The sequence below is a fragment of the Pseudorca crassidens genome, chromosome 3, assembly GCF_039906515.1.
Source record: "Pseudorca crassidens isolate mPseCra1 chromosome 3, mPseCra1.hap1, whole genome shotgun sequence".
NCBI lineage: Eukaryota > Metazoa > Chordata > Mammalia > Artiodactyla > Delphinidae > Pseudorca > Pseudorca crassidens.
Genome location: NC_090298.1, coordinates 64232860 through 64256516, shown reverse-complemented (window position 1 = coordinate 64256516; position 23657 = coordinate 64232860). Strand labels below are relative to the sequence as shown.

General features: G+C 37.4%; 1 protein-coding gene across 4 annotated transcripts in view; it reads right to left on the bottom strand.

Moving 5' to 3' along the window:
- MSH3 (mutS homolog 3) overlaps window positions 1-23657 on the bottom strand; it is a 181068-nt gene that overhangs the window by 26623 nt on the left and 130788 nt on the right. For all 4 annotated transcript variants that reach the window (XM_067731131.1, XM_067731132.1, XM_067731134.1 and 1 more), the window contains exon 20: window positions 7531-7688. In XM_067731131.1, coding sequence (XP_067587232.1) covers window positions 7531-7688 — 158 coding nt within the window. The remainder of the gene's footprint in view (window positions 1-7530; window positions 7689-23657) is intronic.

Genomic DNA, 23657 nt, shown 5'->3' with positions numbered 1-23657 from the left:
ATCCAAAATACTAATGACACAGACTCTAGAAGAAGGAACAAAACTCAAATTTATTGAGTACCTATTACATACCAGGCACTTCATGTACTTAATTCCCACAATAATCTGTGATTAAGCAGTATTATCTCCATTTTATAGATGAAAAAACTGAGACATTGAGAAGTCAAGTAATTCGCCAAAGGTCAGATAGTTAAGTAGAAAAAGTGGGATTTGTACCCAACTATAATACTTTTTTTTTTTTTTTTTTTTAAATTCCATGACACCATACTTCTTTCAAGGCTCTAGACGAATGAAGTAACTAGCACACAGTCAGGAAATTGGTGAATTTGTATTGAGACCTGACCTTTCTGGCTCTAAAGCTTCCATCCTTTCCCACATATAACCTATCTACTCACATTTTAGTAGCACTTATTATTAGCAAGAGATAAGAGAATCCTACTGACCCATGCAGAACTGGGCAAAGTCTGGGATTTTACCCTATTTATATCAAGTTAAGCCAATATGGTTTCACAGATGCTAGCAAAAGACATGAAAACCCTGAATCAGAAACAAAGGACTTTTACCCATATTGGTTTGCATCAGCTGTCAAGTCCCGTAAGGGCAAGGCAAAGGGCTCACCACGGATGCTGTGCATGCAGTGGGTTGTATTACAAGGCAGAAAACTGAACTTGAGGATTCACTACGTGTACAACAAAAAGAAGCACGCTTCCTCTTTGTGGGGAGATGTTATTACCTCTTCCCTCGAGACTGCTTGCTGCAAGCCCAACCCTGACAAATGCCCAGGTAGGGAGCAATCAGGGGCTTTCTTGGTGTACTCAGTAGGGACATGCAGGGACACTCAGGGCCCATGGCAGACTGCTTTTATAAACATGACCTTAAGGTCCATGAAACAACAGCTACTTAAATGGTAAAGCATAAGAGAGTGTCCCAGATTTCAGTGTTTATATCTTTATATCCTTTAACTGACTGAAATGATTCTTTGCTAATTAATGTTTTAAGGTTGTGACCAATCTTGCAGTATAGGGACTTCCCTGGTGGTCCAGTGGGTAAGACTGCGCTCCCAATGCAGGGGGCCCAGGTTCGATCCCTGGTCAGGGAACTAGATCCCGCATGCATGCCGCAACTAAGAAGTCTGCATGCCGCAACTAAAAAGATCCTGCATGCCGCAACTAAAAAGATCCTGCACGCCGCAACAAAGATCCCGTGTGCCGCAGCTAAGACCCAGTGCAGCCCTTCCCCCACAAAAAAATCCTGAAGTATAAAAGATCAATATCTCTCTGTGTTTCAGATAGATCTAGATATTCAAATAGATTAAGGTTTGATTTGTTTGCACAGACTTCATAGCTTGTGTTACAAACTTTGGCCAAATGTCTGGTCGTCTCTCTTTTCATGACGTGAGCAGCCATTTCTAATTATTGCCTAGATCTATAACTACATTAGGGATTGCAAAAAAAGAGAGGGGTGATATTCTAATACTACTATTCCTTCTCTGTTAGCTGGAACACTTCCATAAAGAGAAAATTCTTCTCATAATATTTTTGGAAAGGCATGGTAGCTGCATGATTCTTCCCCTTTATTTTTCAATTTTTATTCTCCAAAGTGACTAGTGATTTTTTGTTTTAAGTATCATGAATTCATTCTAATATCCTCTAAGGTGACTGATGCATTTTTTTAGAATCATAAATTCATGGACATAACATATTCCACTGGATACCCCTCTTAAACATGTTCAAGTCTACCACTCAAAAATAAAACAAGTCCCTTATTGGATCTCTAACCCTGTCTTCCCAGCCAATCTGCTCCAGGGTCACCTACAAACTCTATATCCTAACCTCTCACTTACTCTCTAACCCTCTTTAACTGGAGTGAGGCCCCACCACTCCACCATAACAGCTCTTGCAAAGGTCACTAGTCATATCCATTTTGCTAAAACCAAGGTGGACTTTTCAGGCTTCATCTCATTCAGTCTTTCAGCGCTGTGGACCACTTCCTTCCTCCTTGAAGCACTTTTCCCCGTGCCCCCATGACACTGGGCTGTCCTGGTTTTCCCCTGCCTCTCTGGGTACTCCTTCTCTGTTGGTTTTTCAAGCTTATCTTCTTACTCAGCCATGACATGTTGGCAGTTCTAAGGCTCAGCCTTGGAACATTATCTTCTTCACTATATTTACTCTCTGCCAACATGATCTCATCCACACCCAGGATCTCACTTCCCACTTATACAAAGATGTCTCACAACAAATCTATATTGTTACCTTTCATCTCTCCCTGTGAACTCAAACTTTATATCCAACTGACTACATGACAGCTTCCCTATGGTCTCAGAGTATTGCTACCTACTACATACAAAAACCAAGTCAATACTCAGCCATAAAAAAGAACCAAATAATGCCATTTGCAGCAACATAGATGGACCTAGAGATTAGCATACTAAGTGAAATAAGTCAAAGACAAGTATATGATATCACTCATATGTGGAATCTAATTTTTAAAAATGATACAAATAACTTATTTACAAAACAGAAACACTCACAGATTTCAAAAACAAATTTATGGTTACCAAAGGGGAAATGAGTGGGGGAGGGATAAATTAGGAGCTTGTGATTAACATATACACACTACTATATATAAAATAGATAACCAGCAAGGACCTACTGTATAGGTCCTATTGAATATTCTGTAATAACCTACATGGGTAAAGAATCTGAAAAAGAATGAATATATGTATAACTGAATCACTTTGCTGTACGCCTGAAACTAACACAACATTGTAAATCAAAAAACCAAAAATAAAGTCAGGATCCAAGGAAAAAAAAATCACTCTCTTCCAGTAAATGCCGGCATTCTCCACCCAGATGCACAAAGCACTGTCATCGCTGAAAACTCCATTTATCTCAGCCTCATATCCCATCTATCACCAAATCCTGTTGATTTATTTCCTGTTATTTATTACCTTTCAAATACAACTCCTTTCCATTTAAACTAACACTACAACCCAGTCCAAACTACTGATACCTCTCACCAAGGCCACCGCAAGGGCCTACTGATAAGACTGCACTGATCAACTGTGTCCTTCCTCCAAACATTCTCTGCATTTCAGCCAATGTAGATGTGATCATACCAAGCCCTGCTTAAAACCCTTCAATGGTTTCCCATGGCTTTTACACAAACTCCTAACACGGCCTACACTTTGTATAACTTGCCCTTACCTATTGTCTTCAGCTTCATGGAGAATCTTGCTCCCCTAGAGGGCCACCCTTCAGCTGTTGTCTCACTATGGTTTTTTTAATGTGAAAGAACATTTGCGCATGCTGCTTTCTTGGTCTGAAATGCTCTTCTTTCCTTTGATTAGTTAACGCCTCCTTCAGATTACACATCACTTGCTAAAGGAAGCCTTCTCCTGACGTTCCTGAGCAGATCAGGTCCCAGCACCACAGGCTGCCACAGCCTCATATACCTAGCCTTTGTAGACTTGTCACAGCTGCAACTTTACATTTCTTTATACAAGTTTTTGGTTTATGCTGATCTTCTCCATCAGGTAAACTTCATGGGAACAGACACTATGATTGCTTTGTATTCTGAGTGCTTGTCATATGTTAGATGCCAAGTTAGTATATGTTGGATGAATGAACAAATGAAAATGAATGGATAAAGATCCAAATTTGCTGAATTAATGCACTTTGTCCTTTTCCAGAAGGCTTATATTTGCTCTCACCGAATATACTTTATATAAATATTTTATATACATAGAACAGGTTCTATACATTGGTAAAAATTTTATTATACTAATATTATAAATATGTTATCATTACAAAGGTTAGTTATTGTTATTATCATTGAATTCATTCCTTGTGGCAGAAATTATTTTCTGGTTACCAATAAATCCATTCCTGAACACCTGTCCCTTGCCTAGCTCCATTATAAAAGCTGGATAAAATCAAATTCATACTTTGTTTCGCTTGTAATTATGGCCATGAGACACAGCGCTGGTTAGCGAAATGTAAGTGAAAGTTTTCTGGGAGGCTTCTGAAAAGGTACTGATTTCCTGAAAAAAAAGGAGAAGCTTTTGCATTCCTTTTCCCTTTTTCCTCATATGAATATCAATGTGATGTCTGGAGTCACAGCAACTATATTGCAACTATGAGGAGAAGACAACAAAACTGCAGAGCCACTGAAACATCAGAAGTGGTCACCTACTTCAAGCTTCCTTGTTAAATGAGAAAAGTAAACCCTTATTTTCTTTTCTATTACTTGTATCTAAAAACATTCCTGATACTCTGCTAACAAGATTCTCTTCCAGACAAATTACCTTACATTGCCCAAGATATTTTTTCTCTTTCTTTTTATTTTTCTCTTCCTTTTATCTTTTTTCTATTGATGAAATTTCTCTTGTCACTCCTCCTAATAATGTAACCAAAATAAAATACCTAGTATTTTTTCTTAGGAAATAGAAAATTAATTACAATGTTAAAAACTAAAGAAATATTTTTAAAATTTATTATATTGAGTTCATTTACAAATATATGGAGATCAAAATAACATCTGTTTGGTGATATGGCATCAAATATTGGGTTGTCCAAAAAGCGTCTTTGGTCTTTAAGTCAAAAGAAAAGACACATTTTTCATTTTCACCAAGAACTTTTTGTTTTTAAATTTTATTTACTTATTTTTGGCTGCATTAGGTCTCCGTTGCTGTACGCGGGTGCAAGCTACTCTTCATTGCAATGCGCGGGTCTCTCACTGCGGTGGCTTCTTTTGTTGTGGAGCACGGGCTCTAGAGTGCAGGCCCAGCAGCTGTGGCGCACGGGCCCAGCCGCTCTGCAGCATGTGGGATCCTCCTGGACCAGGGCCTGAACCCGTGTCCCCTGCACTGGCAGGTGGACTCCCAACCACTGCGCCACCTGGGAAGCCCTCACCAAGAACTTTATTGAACAACATATTTACTGTTTTGTTCCACTACCTTCTGCCATTTTTCAGGCAACTTCATAATTCCATCTTCCCAAAAATTTTTATCTTTTTGAGCAAAGAATTGTTTACAGTCTTCCAGGGAATTGAAATTTTTTCCTTTAAGAGAATTTTGTAAAGACTGAAATAAATGTAAATCTGAAGGTGCAGTGTCTCATGAATACGGTGGATGAATTAGAACTTCCCGGCCAAGCTGTAATAGTCTTTGCCTGGTCATCAAAGAAACATGTGATCTTGCGTTATCCTGATGGAAGACAATGCATTTTCTGTTGACTAATTATGGACACTTTTCATAAAGTGCTGCTTTCAGTTGGTCTAAATGGGAGCAGTACTTGTTGGAATTAATCGTTTGGTTTTCCAGAAGGAGCTCATAATAGAGGACTCCCTTCCAATCCCACGATGCACACAATATATCACCTTCTTTGGATGAAGACCAGCCTTTGGTGTGGTTGGTAGTGGTTCATTTCACTTGCCCCACGATCTCTTGCATTCCACATGATTGTACAATATCCACTTTTCATTGCCCGTCACAACTTGTTTTAAAAACACAACATTTTCATTACGTTTCAGTAGAGAATTGGACGTGGAAATACAGTCAAGAAGGTTTTTTTCACTTAACTTATGTGGAACCCAAACATCAAAGCGATTAACATAACCAAGCTGGTGCACATGATTTTCAATGCTTGATTTGGATATTTTGAGTATGTTGGTATCTCCTGGTATCTCCCGGGTATCTCAACGTGGTATAATGTTGATTGTTCTCATTGAATGTCTTGATTTGATCGCTATCAACTTCTACTGGTCTACCTGACCGTGGAGCATTGTCCAGCAAGAAATCTCCACAACAAAACTTCACAACCCACTTTTGACACATTTGATCAGTCACAGCACCCTCTCCATACATGCAAAATCTTTTTTTGCGTTTCAGTTGCCTTTTTACCTTCCTTGAAATAATAAAGCATAATACACTGAAAATGTTGCTTTCTTCTTCCATCTTCAATATTAAAATGGCTACACAAAAATTCACCAATTTTGATGTTTTTTTTAAATGCATGCTGATGTGACAGCTGTCACAATAAAATCTAACAAAATTGTTTCAAATGAAGTTAAAGACAGCTAAGAACTACTAGAGCCATCTTACGGTAAAAAAGGAACAAACCTTTTAGCCAACCCAACAGAATTTAGGTTGCTTTGCTTTGTTCATTCTCTGATTAAAACCCAAGCCTTAAAGTGTTTTAATGTCTACTCAACTGCATGAACCTTAGCATGTGATATATTCTGATGTGTTCAAGGGTCAAATATTAAATAAGCAGGAAAATAAATCAGACACTCTACACATATACTTTGACTATACACTATAGACTATATTTACCTTTTTCTAAAAATGTAAGTATAAGAAGTATAAATAATATTTTAAGAACTGATAAATCTGAGTAAATAGATTAAACTATGAATCCTAATTGGTGAGACCACGATATTTCACCTATATTCCTAATATGGCATGCAATTTAGGTTTAAAGGTTGAGGGTAAATCTTAGCCAGTTGCATGTTATGTCCTTAGAGCAAAAAAGAATATGAATTAAATTATCTTGGGCCAGTGCCTTTTCCAGTCTGTTGTCAGTTCCCGACCTATAAAAATAAGGAGGGTAGACTAGGTTGCAGACTGCTTTATAGAGCCTAGAAGCCAAGTCTCCAAGCCTTCTACCTCTTTTTTTTTGAAATTAAGAAAAATTTTATTTTATATTGCAGTATAGTTGATTTACAATGTTGTGTTAGTTTTAGGTGTATAGCAAAGTGATTTAGTTATACATATACATATATCTATTCTTTTTCAGATTCTTTTCCCATATAGGTTATTACAGAGTATTGAATAGAGTTCCCTGTGCTGTCCAGTAGGTCCTTGTTGTTTATCTATTTTATATATAGTAATGTGTATATGTTAATCCTAACCTCCTAATTTATCCCTCCCTCCACCTTTCCCCTTTGGTAACCATAAGTTTGTTTTCTAAGTCTGTGAGTCTGTTTCTGTTTTGTAAATAAGTTCATTTGTATCACTGTTTAGATTCCACATATAAGTGATATATGATATTTGTCTTTGTCTGACTTACTTCATTTAATATGATAATTTCTAGGTCCATACATGTTGCTGCAAATGGCATTACTTCATTCTGTTTTACGGTTGAGTAATATTCCATTGTATATATGTACCACACCTTCTTTATCCATTCATCTGTCGATGGACATTTAGGTTCAAGCCTTCTACCTCTGATTAAGGCAGAGCAGATCTGCTTTTATCTGTTTAATTTTCAACTTCTACAAATAATTTCCTTTAAGAAAGAACTCGGTAACTAACAACAAGTTTAAAATGACCAGACAAAATGATCTCCTAGGTCTCTTCTGATATTAATTTCATGATGAAATGATTTCTTTAAGTTCCGAAATTCTAAATAGCAAAATCCTATATAGCAAATCTGTTCACCTAACTATGTACGTAAGAAGAAAATTCATGTGACGATGTGGGCTTGATTTATTGTCAGAAATATATTCAAATAGAACTAATGTTTTTACCTTGTGAAAATGCCATCCACAATTCCAACTGTTGCTTCCTCTGCCGGAACATAGGAGCCAATCTGAGCCATGATAGTAATCAATGCAACTTGCTTTATGTAGGAGCTCTTTCCACCCATGTTTGGTCCAGTAATTATCATTACTCTCTCTGAGTCCCCCTAGAAAATTAAAAAGCAATTTCACTTATTGTACTAGAGGGGCTTCTATGTAATAGTTACAATTTATTCCATAAATGAGAATGCATTAGGCAAAAGATTAAGGTGTGGTGTTTAAATATGTCACCCATTAAGTATCACAAAAGGAAAGAGGACCTCTTTGTCTTCAACTTGACCTGTGCTATTACAGAACAGTGAAGTCTTAGCAGCACACATGGTTGTTTCTGGACTTAAAAAAGGAAATAACAAGAAGCAACCTAAACGAGATAAATACTATGGCTTTCTCTTTAAATAATCATTAATCTGCCTATGTCTGTTTTTTATATTACTTACATTTAAAATCTATCAATTTCCATTTGTCCATACTAAAATTATAGGTATTACACATCTAATTGCAGAAAGCCCTAATCTGGGTTGGTAGCACATGAATATTTTCAGTTAAAGAGGGATAACTGCTAAAGGGATGGATAATACCAAATTCTAGATATTGGTTTTATCAGGATTTAATTACTCACTGGTATTTCACCAGAATAAGTGAAAACGGGAGAAAAGCTGCAACACTTGCAATGATTTAATTTCTAGAACTTACCTGTATTAACTAATTCTAGCACTTGCCATGTATAGACTCATCCTAAGAGAAACTGTCCAGCTGCAGCCCTCTACAGAGGAGTTAGCCTAAGGCATCCATGTGCTATGCTATGTGGACCCACCACTCTTGGCAATACCTGCCTGGTCAAGAGTAACCAATCGGTAACTGACCAACAGCCTAAGAGGTGGCTTCACATACCGGTCTTCTGAAACTAATCAACTAATCTCTTGGGAGGTGAAATCGAGAACCAAGGAGAGGTTCAGTCAAACTGGAGAAGAGGTTGAAAAGAAACACAAAATGAGGCTACAAGGCACTGGGGACCATGAGTAAGAAGTTATGAGTAACCAAAAGGTAGGGCAGGGAAAGAAAAAATACAGAAGAGCCAAGAGGAAATAAGAAACTTCATGCAAATAATGGGGGCATTAGAGTAAAGCATTAGAAAGTCTTACTATTAAAGGTATTAAAAAGTAAACCTGTTCCCATCTCTAAAGATATCCCATATCCTTATTAACCATACATTTCCAGTCTCCCTAAAGCCAAGGTATACTAGAGATCTTGCTCTTCCTGTGTGATTCCTTTCTCTTAGGATTACATATGGCTTTATAATGAGCCTCATGAATCTCCATTACTTGAAGGAACTTGAGTGAATCTGTGTTTCTTGGAACAGAAAGGGCCTAGCACAGTAAGAGCAAAGGAAACAAACTTGGTACAGGTCGAATGATAAAACTTATGATTAAAATTTTTAAAATTCTCCTACAGATGTTAAAAAATAATAAGCCTATTATAAACAAATGAACATTTGGCATATGAAATGTTTTGAAAATTCAAATTAAATGAACAGATTTCTTTTTTAAAATTGACAGAAATTACACAAGAAATAGAAAATCTGAATAATCCTATACCTATTGAAGAATTAAATCTGTAATTAAAAGCCCTTCCAAAAGAAAAACCCCAAACCCAGATAACTTCCCCACTGAATTCTTGTAAACATATAAGAAAGAAATAGCACCAATCTTACAAAAACTCTTCTAGAGAAGAGAACAAGAGGGAACTCTTCCCAAATCATTTCAGAAAGCCAACATAATCTTGACATCAAAACCTGACAAGAGCATTACAAGAAAAAAAAAATACAGGTCAGTTTCATCCATAAATATATAATATATGCAAGACTCCTTAATAAAATATTAATAAGACAATCCAAGGATATACAAACCATTTAGAATTTTTGAGGAATGTAAGGTTGGTTTAATATTCAAAAGCCAATCAATGTAATTCACCACATTAACAGAATACAGAAATCATGATGCTCTCCAATGATACACAGAAAGCATCTGATAAAATTCAATATCCATTCATTTAAAAAATTGCAGGAAAAGGAAATAAAAGGTATAAGAATTGGAAAGAAAATGATGAAATTATGAAACTGTCATTATTCCTACATAAAGGAATAATGACATACAGGAAAAACTGTGTTTCCAGAAAAATCTAAATTAATCTATGAAAATTATTAGAATTGACAAATGAATTGAGCAAGAGCTCTGGGCATAAGTTCAGTATTCAAATGCCAACTTTATTTCTACATTTTAGCAACTATTAATTACAAATTTTAAAAATTTAATGATATAATTTACCATAGTATCAAAAGAAATCAAATACCTAGGAATAAACCTAACAAAATGACCAAGACTTCTAAAGAGAAAACTACAAAACATTATTGAAAGAAATTAAAGAAGGCCTAAGTAAATTAAAGAAAGCGCCACGTTCATAGACTAGAAGGCTCAATATTGTAATGCTACAATAATTAAACTGGTGTGATTCCGGCACAGACACAAATAGACCAGTGGAACAGAATACAGTCCAGAACAGACTGACATGTATACAGTTTCCTGACTTACAACAAAAGTGACACTGTAGCACAGTGGACAAAGGATGTTCCTTTTAATAACTAGTGCTGAGTCAAAAAGATATCCATATAGAAAAATTTTAAATCTTGATTTCTTAAGTTACATCATAAAAATCAATTCCAGGTGGATTATAGATTTGAAAGACAGGGAAAAACTATAAGGTTATTAGACAATAACATATGACCTTGGGGGTAGACGAAGATTTCATAAGCTGATCATGAATCACAATTAACTGTAAAGAAAAACGCTGAAAATTAGAGTACATTAAAATTAAGAACTTTTATTCATTAAAAGATGTAATTAAGAGAATGAAAAATTATGGAATAAAAGATATATGTACTATTTCCCAAAGACCTGAATACAGTATACATAATGAACTCCCACAAATCAAAAGAAAGACAACCTCAAGAAATATGGCTGAAAAAAATTTTTTTAAATGACAAGAGAGGGATTTCCCTGGCGGTCCAGTGGTAAAGAATCCATTCTGCAATGCAGGGGACGCGGGTTCGATCCCTGGTTGGAGAACTAAGGTCCCACATGCCATGGGGCAACTAAGCTCATGCGCCACAACTGCTGAGCTCGTTGAGCGCCTCAACCAGAGAGCCCTGCATGCCGCAAACTACGGAGCCCACGTGCTCTGGAGCCCATGTGCCACAACTACAGAGAGAAAACCTGCAAGCCACAACTAGACAGAAGCCCATGTGCTGCAGTGCAAGATCCCACAGACCACAACAAAGACCTCGCAGTGCCACAACTAAAGACCCAATGCAGCCTAAGTGAATGAATGAATGAATGAAGTAATGAATTAATGAATGACAAGAGAAAAAACACAAATGGCCAGTAAGATGACATTCTACTTCAAATCATTAAGAAAATGTAAACCAAATCAGAGAGACCACATCATTTCACTAAATGGCTAAAGTTAAAACCAAAAACTGCCAGTATTAAGCTTTGGCAAAGATGCAAAACAACTAGAATTTTTATATACTGCTACTGGGGAAGTAAACTGAACACTAGTTTGGAAAACTGTTTGGCAGAATCTATTAAAGCTGAAAGTAAACATATCTGAACAATTCTGCTCTTAGGTACATGTCTAACAGAAATGTATACGATGTATATTAAAAAAAATGTAAAAGAATGTTCACAGTAATACTTTTCATAATAGTACTAAATTGGAAGTAACTCAAATGTTTATCAATAGAACAGAAAAGTTATCATGTATTTATACAATGAAATTCTCTATGAAAATGGAAATAAATAATACGCAAAAAATATGGATGAACTGTATAAAACCAATGTTGAATCAAAGAAGCCAGACACAAAGAGTATATATTGTATGTCTCTATTGATATAAGGCTCAAAAACAAGCAAAAATAACCAAAATTATTATTCTTTGGTAAAAGATATTAGGACAGTGATTAACTTTCAGGGGGGAGGTAGCTGCTGGGAGGCCCTCTCATACTCTACAAGTGGAGCTTTTAGAATGTGTTCATTTCCATTCTATTGTTCTACTTCTCAACCTGGTTTTGGGATACTTAAATGGGTACACTTTGTGAAAATTCACTAAGCTGTACACTTATGATTTGTGCATAATTCTGTATATTTCAATAAAGGTTATTTTAAAAAGGAAATGAATATATTCTCACAAATTAATCTACCAAGCAATACAATTCCAGAAGTTAATTTTGAAATTTCTTTGATAGATTAAAAACAAACAAACAAACAAAAAACAAAGGAAAGTCAATACAATTTTGAAGAACCACAATTGTGAGAGGAGACTTTGTAATAAAGCTATAGTAATTAAAAGTGCAATATTGCTTTAGGCACAGGTAAACATAGCAGTAACAGAAAGCCCGGACACAAACGTATACATGGCACTTGGTATTTTGCTTATTTTATAAATAAGCAAAAAAGATACCATGGTTCAATAAACAATGGTGGGACAATTGGGTATCCATATGATAACTGAGTTAGGCTTGAATCTCACAGAGTCCCTAAATCGAATCTAGATGGATGAAAGAAAGAAATGTGAAAAGCAAATCTTAAACTTTTAGAAGAAAACATGGGAGAACGACTTAATGACATGAAGGTAGAGAATGATTTACTGAACAAGACAGGAAAAGCAACACAAAAATATAAATCATACAGGAAAAGACTAATACATTTGATTAAATTTTTAAAACCGCTGTTAAAAGCAGTCATCAAACACAAAATGAAAAGGCATATAACAAAGAAGTAGTACTCCTACTTATTAATAATACCAAAACAATGGAAAAATGGGCAAAGGACATGAATATGATATTTATAAAAAAAAAAGAAACATGAAAGGCCAAAAACATGTTAATCAGGGAAAGGAAAATGAAATCAGCAGTATTTTTCAAGGGACCTATTCCTTACATTCATATGAAAAAATAAAGAAATATCCATAGTGAAAACTTTTGAAGGAATAATTTTAAGAAATAACTTTTTACTTTCATCATACCATCAAAAAGTTTAAAAGTCTGTTTACATAGCATGTTGGCAAGAATGTGGACAGGAATTTTGGAAATATTTACGCTTTAACTGATGTTAAAGAGTCCATATACTGGTACATATGACACAGCAATTCCTCTTTCAGAAATCTAGGAAAATGCACAAGCGCTCAAAAAGACATTTATAAAGCTGTTCACTCTAATAACTGTTTGTATTCGTAATAGACAAAAAATAGAAATTGTCTGTCACTAGGAAAATGAAAAGATCTACTTTGTACAATTATTAAAACAATTATTTACAAGGTAGAATACAATAAGATAGGTTCAGTGGCACATATTTATGTAAATTTTAAGTATATACGAAAATATTTATATAGTATTAAGATACATCTAGGGCTTTCCTGGTGGCGCAGTGGTTGAGAGGCCGCCTGCCGATGCAGGGGACACGGGTTTGTGCCCCGGTCCGGGAAGATCCCACATGCCGTGGAGCGGCTGGGCCTGTGAGCCATGGCCGCTAAGCCTGCGCGTCCGGAGCCTGTTGCTCCGCAATGGGAGAGGCCACAGCAGTGAGAGGCCCGCGTACCGCAAAAAAAAAAAAAAGAAATTATAGGTGAATACTTTATAAAGATTGGTCAAAAAGATTAATATATAACCCAAGTTTATAAAGTATACAGAACTCACATTTCAAAAAGTCATTTGTACTCTCTGTAAAACTAGTCAGGGATATGTGACTGCCTTTCCTCTCTAGTTCCCAAGATGACATAGCAAGTACATACATGATCAAGGAATTTCACCTATTTAATGTGTTTATCTATCTTTTAGTGAGGATCATATGTATTTGAGGTACCACACATCAAAGGGTGTCAGATATGAAAGATACATTAAATCTATCTGGAAGACCAGTTTGGATGAGTAAGCGTTCTAACAGAATAGCCAGAAGCCAAAAGTTGGCAAAAAACCACTACCCACTCTGGAGCCTACTAAAGTTACTAGTAATGCACCCAACAGGACTGGCCTAGACAGTGCCCAAACCTGTGATAGCATCAAGCAAGATGCCATGCACAGAGCAAGTTCTCAAGAAACCACACATGGATGGGTGGATGGATGGATGAATGACAGGGAACAAAAGGTGAAGTATTGCACCAAGGGGACTGTTTCTGGATAGCATCTATTACTCTGATGAACCTTTGGAGAGGCTAGAATTTCATTCTTTAAAGTTTTTACCTTAGTATTGGCAATGTCTGGAAAGCATGTCATAAGATCTTAGTATTGTGTACTAAGAGTCAAAACACTGAATTTAAATCAGTAAGTTTTAAGATAGCTAATCAAGTTCCACATTTAATGCCATGTTCTTTGGGAGAAAAAAGAGGTAAAGATAAAAAAAAAAAGGTAAACTTCAAGGTATCATAAGAAAATCATAGACAACAAGTGCCAGGCACTGTGCTCAAGATTTTATATTCGTCATCTCATCCAGTTCTCATAACAGTCTCATGGGGTAATACTAGTATCACTGTATTTTCATGTTACAGGTGAGGAAAGAAAGGCTTGGGGAAGCTAACTATTACCTTGCCCAGTAATGCAGAACTACTAAGTAGTAGAACTGGGATGCTAAGTGAAGACCACCCTGACAGATGTCTCAAAGGGAATCCCTACTCAGTGACAAGAAATCACAGTCACCACTAAATGAGAGTGCTGCTCTAGCTCAGAGCCAGCATCCTTGGATTTCTCACTGGGTAAACTACAGCGATGATCAGTCAGAATATCCCTGAAGTCAGGAGATGCATAGCAGAAAAAAAAAAAAAAAGATAAAATTGTTCAATGTTAATTTCCAAGACTTGAGTATCACCTAATTTTCTGCAAAAACTGCTTTCTTCCTTGACAAGTACAGATGTTGACATCTATCCTTTAAAAAGAATCATGGTAGGGCTTCCCTGGTGGCGCAGTGATTGAGAGTCCGCCTGCCGATGCAGGGGACACGGGTTCGTGCCCCGGTCCGGGAGGATCCCGCATGCCGCGGAGCGGCTGGGCCCGTGAGCCATGGCCGCTGGGCCTGCGCGTCCGGAGCCTGTGCTCCGCAGTGGGAGAGGCCGCGGCAGTGAGAGGCCCGCGTACCGAGAAAAAAAAAAAAAAGGAATCATGGTAGAACTACTTTTATAATAGCTGCAGACTGCTGAAAAAGTTCAACGGTATCAAAGTGCTTTATTCCCTGAAAACGTCAATCAGTGGCACGTTACAGTAAGACACTCCTCAGTGAAAGCTTCATCCAGACAAGCTCTCAGCCAAATCCCTGCACTTTTAACCCAAGGCAAACTCCAAACAGAAAGGGGGAGAATGAGGCTGGAGAGGAGTACAGGCTGTATGGTGAGATACCAAGATAAAAGTCCAAATCCTTCCAACATCTACATGCTTCCCAATTTACGTTCCACTGAGAGCTAGTTGTTACTCTGCCCAACCCTTTCATTTTATAGATGAAGAAATCAAGACCCAGCGAGTATGGTGGCCTATCTGAGATGACAGTAAACTAACAGCAGAGCAGGATTTGAAATTACATCTCCCATCACAGTCAGGCACTTTCTCACTACACTCATGTACCAAAAAGTAGTACACGATAAGAATTTTTTAAAAAAGGAATAGAGAAAGTGCTAGAATAGAAAGAAATTATTTCTGGCCACAGTGATGGGGAAGGCTCTAAGGAGGCAGTAGCATATTTTGGGTCTTGAAGGCTGAGTAGTTCAATCACTGGAGATGAGTAAGAGATAGGAAAAGAGAAGAGGAACATTCTGCACAGGTCAGAACACTTTAAAAAGCAGTTACCCTTGACAAGAAAATTCATGAAGTGTTCCATATTTTTAATCTATGGTGAAGGAAGCAAGAATATACAATGGAGAAAAGACAGTCTCTTCAATAAATGGTGCTGAGAAAACTGAACAGCTACGTGTAAAAAAAAATGAAATTAGAACATTCTCTAACACCATACACAAAATAAACTCAAAATGGATTAAAGACCTATATGTAAGACCAGATACTATAAAACTCTTAGAGGAAAACATAGGCAGAACACTCTCTGACATAAATTGAAGAAAGATCTTTTTTTTTTTTTTTGCGGTACGTGGGCCTCTCACTGTTGTGGCCTCTCCCGTTGCGGAGCACAGGCTCTGGACGCGCAGGCTCAGCGGCCATGGCTCACGGGCCTAGCTGCTCCGCGGCATGTGGGATCTTCCTGGACCGGGGCACGAACCCGCGTCCCCTGCATCGGCAGGTGGACTCTCAACCACTGCGCCACCAGGGAAGCCCGAAAGATCTTTTTTGATCCACCTCTGAGTGAACGAAATTAAAAACAAAAATAAATGAATGGGACCTAATAAAAGCTTTTGCACAGCAAAGGAAATCATCAACAAAACAAAAAGAAAACGCAGAGAATGGGAGAAAATATTTGCAAACGAAGCAACTGACAAGGGATTTATCTCCAAAATATACAAAGAGCTCATGCAGCTCAATATCAAAAAAAACCAACCCAATCAAAAAGTGGGTGGAAGATCTAAACAGACATTTCTCCAAAGAAGACATACAGATGGCGAAGAGGCACATGAAAAGATGCTCAACATCACTAATCATTAGAGAAATGCAAATCAAAACTACAATGAGGTATGACTTCACACTGTTCAGAATGACCATCATCAAAAAATCTACAAACAATGGAGAGGGTGTGGAGAAAAGGGAACCCTCTTGCACTGTTGGTGGGAATGTAAATTGATACAGCCACTATGGAGAACAGTATGGAGGTTCCTTAAAAAACTAAAAAAAGAGCTACCATATGATCCAGCAATCCCATTCCTGGGCATATATCCAGAGGAAACCATAATTGAAAAGGATGCATGCACCCCAATGTTCATTGCAGCACCATTTACAATAGCCAGGACATGGAAGCAACCTAAATGTCCATCAACGGAGGAATGGATAAAGAAGATGTGGTACATATATACAATGGAATATTACTCAGCCATAAAAAGGAAAGAAATTGGGTCATTTGTAGAGATGTGGATGGACCTAGAGACTGTCAGAGTGAAGTAAGTCAGAAAGAGAAAAACAAATATCATATGATATCACTTATATGTGGAATCTAAAGAAATGGTACAAATGAACCTATTTTCAAAACAGAAGTTGAGTCACAGATGTAGAAAATAAACTTGTGGTTCCCAGTGGGGGAAGGGGGGCAATAAATTGGGAGACTGGGATTGACATATACACACTACTATATATAGAATAGATAAATAATAAGAACCTACATGCAAGAAGGAAGAGATATGGGAACATATGTATATGTCTAACTGATTCACTTTGTTATAAAGCAGAAACGAACACACCATTGTAAAGCAATTATACTCCAATAAAGATGTTAAAAAAAAAGAACCTACATATACACACTACTATATATAGAATAAATAATAATAATAAGAAGAAGAACCTAGCAAGGGAACTCTATTCAATTCTCTGAAAGGACCTGTATGGAAATAGAATCTAGAAGAGTGGATATATGTGTATGTATAACTGACTCACTTTGCTGTACAGCAGAAGCTAACACAACATTAGTTAATCCACTATACACCAATAAAAAAAAATTAATTAAAAAAAGAGTTTTAAAAAAACTGTTGATTTAGAAAAAAAAAAAAAAGCAGTTGATCCAGGAAGAAAGGAGCACGAGAAGACAGAAATGATAGAAAATAACATTCAAATGCCATTAATATTTCCTCCAATCATTAACAATATATGATGATAATGCTATGTGAAAAACACATTTATAGTGATTCTCACTGAGGATAAACTGGAGACTGGCAGAAAGACTCTTGTACAACCAAAGCTGTAAGAAAGATCCACAGAGAGAATCAAAAACAAGGATACAAATGAACTTATTTACAAAACAGAAATAGACTCATAGATGCAGAAAACAAACTTATAGTTCCAAAGGGGAAGGGGTGGTGGGGATAAATTGGGAATTTGGGATTAACAAATACACATTATTATATATAAAATACATAAAAAACAAGGACCTACTGTATAGCACAGGGAACTATTTTCAGTATCTTCTAATAACCTTTTACAAAAAATAATCCAAAAAAGAATATATATACATATACGTATATATATATAACTGAATCACTTTGCTGTATACGTGAAACACTGTAAATCAACTACATTACAATAAAAAATATTGTTTTAAACAAAAATAAATAAACAAAAAGAAAGATCCACAAAGAATCAGGTAGGAAGGGAAGAGAAGCGATCAGGTCAGGACCTATGCCCCTGGGAAAGGACATAGAAGAGAAGGGGGATCCTTCCTGGGGAGTGAGCGGTTCAGGCCACATATTGGGCGCCCCAGCCCTGGGGTCCAACACAGGGAAGAAGAGTCCCCTTAGCTGGTTAGAAAGCCAGTGGGACTAACAGGAAGGCTGAAAGAAACCTAGACAACGTTCCCGAAGAGTGCACACAAACTTCCTTACTCTTGAAACAAGGTGCAGAAAGCAAGTTGAAACTACACTGGACTCTGGAAGGTTTCCTGCGACCACTCCAGCACATGCCCTAGTCTGAACCAAGCACCCGCTCAGGCCCCACCTGCTTTGTGACACAGCTCCATGCTAGGGTGAGCGCTGCTGCAGCTGAGGAGAATGTTCACTTGCAAGGGACTGCCAGCCCAGACCCGGAATGGCATCTGAATGGGGTAAGAGCAGCCGTTACTGGTGCTGACAGAAACAGCACATCAGAAGTGGTCCTGGGCTTTGACTGTGGCCAGGACCACCACAGCCCGTGCCCAGATCTAGGCCAAGTGCCCACAATGGCCCTGCCTGCTCTACGGCGCAGTTCCACACTAGGGTGAGAGCTGCAGCAGCCGAGGGGAGTGCTCAGTTGTAAAGCAAAAAGGCGGCTCAGACTGGGAACAGCATCTGAACAGGGCAGGGGCAGCCATTACTGGCACTTACAGAGGCAGCACACCAGAAGCAGTCTCAGGATCTGACAGTGGCTGAGGCCAACAGCCCGCACCCAGACTCTCTTGCTCCAGCACTGCTCCCTTCTGGGGCGAGGGTACTGGTGCCGGGAGTGGGGAGAGCAAGAGCACACACTTTGAGGGAATGGAGCCAGCTTGGACCCAACTCTCAGGGCTTCTGCTCCTGCACCTTGGGACCTGTCCCTGCCCCCAGTAGGGTGGTGTTGGCCACAGAGCAGAGGAGAAGCTCCAGCTCTCACTTGGCTCTGGCCCTGGGCCTTCCACCTCCAATCCCATTGCCTACCAAGGTGATGGCTTCTAGCACACCCTGGGGAAAGATGTGACTCATGCTCACGTGAGATCTAGCTCTCCCACCAAAGGCACTGGGCACATTCAGATTATATAAGGTCACTGCCACACAAGGATACCCCTTCAAGACCACAACAGGTAACTGTTTCACCTAATTTCACACAGACAGAGAAAGTTAAGTAAAATAATAAGACAAAGGAATTTGTTTCAATCAAAAGAACAAGAGAAAACCTCTGAAAAAACAACTAAGGAAACAGAAATAAGTAATTTGCCAGATAAAGAATTTAAAGCATTAGTAATAAGCATGCTAACTGAATTAGGCAAAAGAATAGAGGAACACAGTGTGAATTGTAACAAGGACCAAGAAAGTATAAAAAAGAACCAGTCAGAACTTAAGAATAACTGAAATGAAAAACATACTAGAAGGAATTAATAGCAGACTAGGTGATACAGAAGAATGCACAACTGATTTGGAAGATAGAATAATGGAAATCACCCAATCAGAAGAACAAAAAGAAAAACAAATTTAAAAACTGAGAACTGTTTAAGGGACTTCTAAGACAACATCAAGCGAACCAACATTTGCATTATAGGGGTCCCAGAAGGAGAAGAGAGAGAAAAAGGGGTCAAAAGTATATTTGATCAAATTATGGCTGAAAACTTCCTGAACCTGAAGAATGAAACAGATAATCAGGTATAGGAAGCACAGAGACTCCCAAACAAGATGAACCCAAATAGACCCACACTAAGATATACCATAATTAAAATGGCAAAAGTTAAAGAGAGAATTCTAAAGTCATCAAGAGAAAAACAGTCATATATAAGGGAACCCTCATAACGTTATCAGCTGATTTTTCTGCAGAAAGTTTGCAGGCCAGAAGGGAGTGGTATGATATTTTTAAAGTGCTGAAAAAGAAAAACCTGCAAACTAGGATAACCTACCTAGCAAGATTATCATTTAGAACTGAAGGAGAGAGAAAGAACTTCTCAGACAAGCAAAAACTAAGAGTTTATCAATACTAAACCTACCCTAAAAGAACGTTCAAAGGTCTTCTCTAAGTGGAAGAGACTATAACATGGAGTAAGTATCTATAGAGAAGGAAAGTCCCAGTAGTAAAGGCAAATATATGGTAAAAGCTGAGGATCAACCACTCAAATAAGTTAGCATGAGATTAAAAGACAAAAAATTGTAGAAGGAACTATAACTACAATGAACAACCGTAAAGGGATAAACATGAAAATGTAAAATATGACATCAAAAACACAAAATGTGGGAGAGGGGATATATAGCTGTTAGGCTAACTGATGCCATCTCGGGCCCTTAGAGTCTCTCCTGTCCTTCCACTGACACTACCCAGGACTGTACTATGCAGTAAATCACTCCTCTGTCGTTAAGGGCTTTGAGTTAACAGATATTGTTTAATAATAATTAGGATCAGGTGGCCTCTATGCTCTGTTAGTCCCCAAACAATGATGAAAACCTTCACTGATGTATTCCTAGTGCCCACAAGACTAGTTACCCATTCATAAATTTAATTTAGGAATGCACATTCTGTTTCCAAACACCTATCCCCCACACCCTAGGTCAATTATAAAATTGTCTCAATGGTCCCTCGGCAGTGCAGACTGCACCTACGAATGCCTCCTTATCACTGTCTCCTCAATCCCAATTGCACCCTGTGAGTAAGTTACCCTATAATAAACTGACACATTGATTATATGGGGCTGCCTGCCTCATCGTTTGGTCTCAGGATGCCTTCTCAGTTGGGTGGGACTTTTTTTTTTTTTTTTTGCGGTATGCGGGCCTCTCACTGTTGTGGCCTCTCCCGTAGCGGAGCACAGGCTCCGGACGCACAGGCTCAGTGGCCATGGCTCACGGGCCCAGCCGCTCTGCAGCATGTGGGATCTTCCCGGACCGGGGCACGAACCCGTGTCCCCTGCATCGACAGGAGGACTCTCAACCACTGCGCCACCAGGGAAGCCCTGGGTGGGACTTTTCATTCCCACTGTCCTCTAACAGGGGAGTAAAAAATTGTTCAAACACATCTTTTAGAATGTGTTTGAACTTAAATGACTACCAATTTAAAACAAGTAGATATAGTTATAGGTCAACATAAATAAATCCCAAGGTAACCACAAATCAAAAACCTACAATAAGTAAACAAAAACTAGAGAGAAAAGAACACAAGCATACCACAAAGAAAAATCATCAAGCCAAAAGGGAAGCAACTAAAATAATAAAAGAACAGAGAAGAACTACAAAAACAACCAGAAAACAAGTAACAAAATGGCAATGCCAATAAGTACATACCTATCAATAATCAATTTAAATGTCAATGAACTAAATGCTCCAGTCAAAAGACATAGTGTGGCTACTGAGATTTTTTTAAAAAGGACCCATCTATATGCTGCCTACAGGAGACTTACTTCAGAGCTAAAGAAACACACAGACTGAAAGTCAGGTTGGGAAGAAGGTATTTCATGCTAATAGAACAACAAGAAAGTGGAGGTAGCAATATTTATATCAGACAAAACAGACTCTAAAACAATGTCTATAACAAAACACACAAAAAAGGGCATTATATAGTGATAAAGGAATCAATACAAGAAGAGGCTATAATACTCACTAACATATATGAACCTAATAGAGGAGCACCTAAGTATATAAAGCAAATACTAACAGACATAAAAGGAGAAATTGACAATAATATAATAATAGTAGGGAACCTTAACACCCACTTACATGGATGCACAGATCATTCAGACAGAAAATCAATTAGGAAACAGTGGTCTCCAATGACACATTAGACCAGCTGTCTACAGGACATTCTATGCAAAAACAGTAGAATACACATTCTTTTCAACTGCACATGGAATGTTCTCATGCTAGGCCATAAAATAAGCCTCAACAAACTTAAGAGGGTAGAAATTATATCAAGCATTTCTCAATGACAACCATATGAAACTAAAAATCAATTATAGGAAGAAAAATGGGAGAAACACAAACACACAGAGACTAAACAACATGCTACTAAGACACCAATGGATCAATGAAGGAATCAAAGAGGTAATCAGAAAATACCTTGAGACAAATGAAAATGGAAATGCAACACTCCAAAATCTATAGGATGTAGCAAGAGCAGCTACAAGAGGTATGTTTATGGCAATACACACCTACCTCAAGAAACAAGAAAAATGTTACAGAAACAAGCTAACCTACCATCTAAAGGAATTAGAAAAAGAAGAACAAAGGTCAAAGCCACAAGAAGGAAGGAAATAATACAGATCAGAGAGGAAATGAATAAAATAGAGACAACCACCCTCCCCAAAATAGAAAAGAACAATGAAACCAAGAGCTGATTTTTTGAAAAGATAAACAAAATTGATAAACCTCATTAAGGAAAAAAAAGAGAGAAGGCCCAAATAAATAAGAAGAGAAATAATAATTGATATCACAGAGATACAAAAAATCATAGGAGAATACTATGAAGAGTTATATGCCAACAAAATGGACAACCTAGAAGAAACGGACAAATTTCTGGAAGGAGACAACCTTCCAAACTGAATCAAGAAGAAATCTGAACAAATGATCACTAGGAGTGAAATTGAACATATAATTACTGGTAGTGAAATTGAATTTGTAATTTAAAAAACCTCTCAGTGAACAAAAGTCCAGACCAGATGGCTTCAAAGGGGAATTCTACCAAACATACACAGAAGAGCAAATACCTATCTTTCTCAAACTATTCCAAAAAAAACTGAAGATGACAGAACACTCCCAAATTCATTCTATGAGGCCACCATTACCCTGATACCAAAATCAAAGACACTACAAAAAAAGAAAAGAAAATTATAGGCCAATATCTAAGATGAATATAGATGCAAAAATCCTCAATAAAATATTAGCAAACCAAACCCAACAATATATAAAAAGGGTCATACACCATGATCAAGTTGAATTTATTTCAGGGGCTTAAGGATGAATCAATATTCACAAAATCAATGTGATATACCACATTAACAAAAGGAAGGATAAAAATCACATGATCATCTCAAAACACACAAAAAAAGCATTTGACAAAATCCATTCATGATAAAAAACTCTCGAAGTAGGTATATAGGGAACATATCTCAACATAATAAAGGCCATATATGATAAACCCACAGCTAACATTATACTCAACAGTGAAAAGCTAAAAGCTTACCCTCTAAAATCAGGAACAAGACAAGGATGCCAATTCTCACCACTTCTATTTAACATAATATTGGAAGACCAAGCCACAGCAATCACACAAGAAAAACAAATAGAAGGCATCCAAATTGGAAGAAAATAAGTAAAACTGTCACTATTTGCAGATGACATAATACTATACATAGAAAACCCTAAAGTCTCCACCAAAAAACTATTAAAACTAATAAATGAATTCAGTAAAGTTGCAAGATACAGGACTAATATAAACAAATCAGTTGCTTTTCTATACACCAATAGTGAATTATCAGAAAGAGAAAAGCAAGAAAACAATCCATTTAACATCGCATCAAAAAGAAAAAAAATACCGAGTAATAAACCTAACCAAGTGAAAGACCTATACTCTGAAATCTATAAAACATTAATGAAGGAAAATGAAGGTGATACAAAGAAATGGAAAGATATCCCGTGTTCATGGACTGGAAAAAATATTGTTAAAATGTCCATAATACCCAAAGCAATCTGCAGAT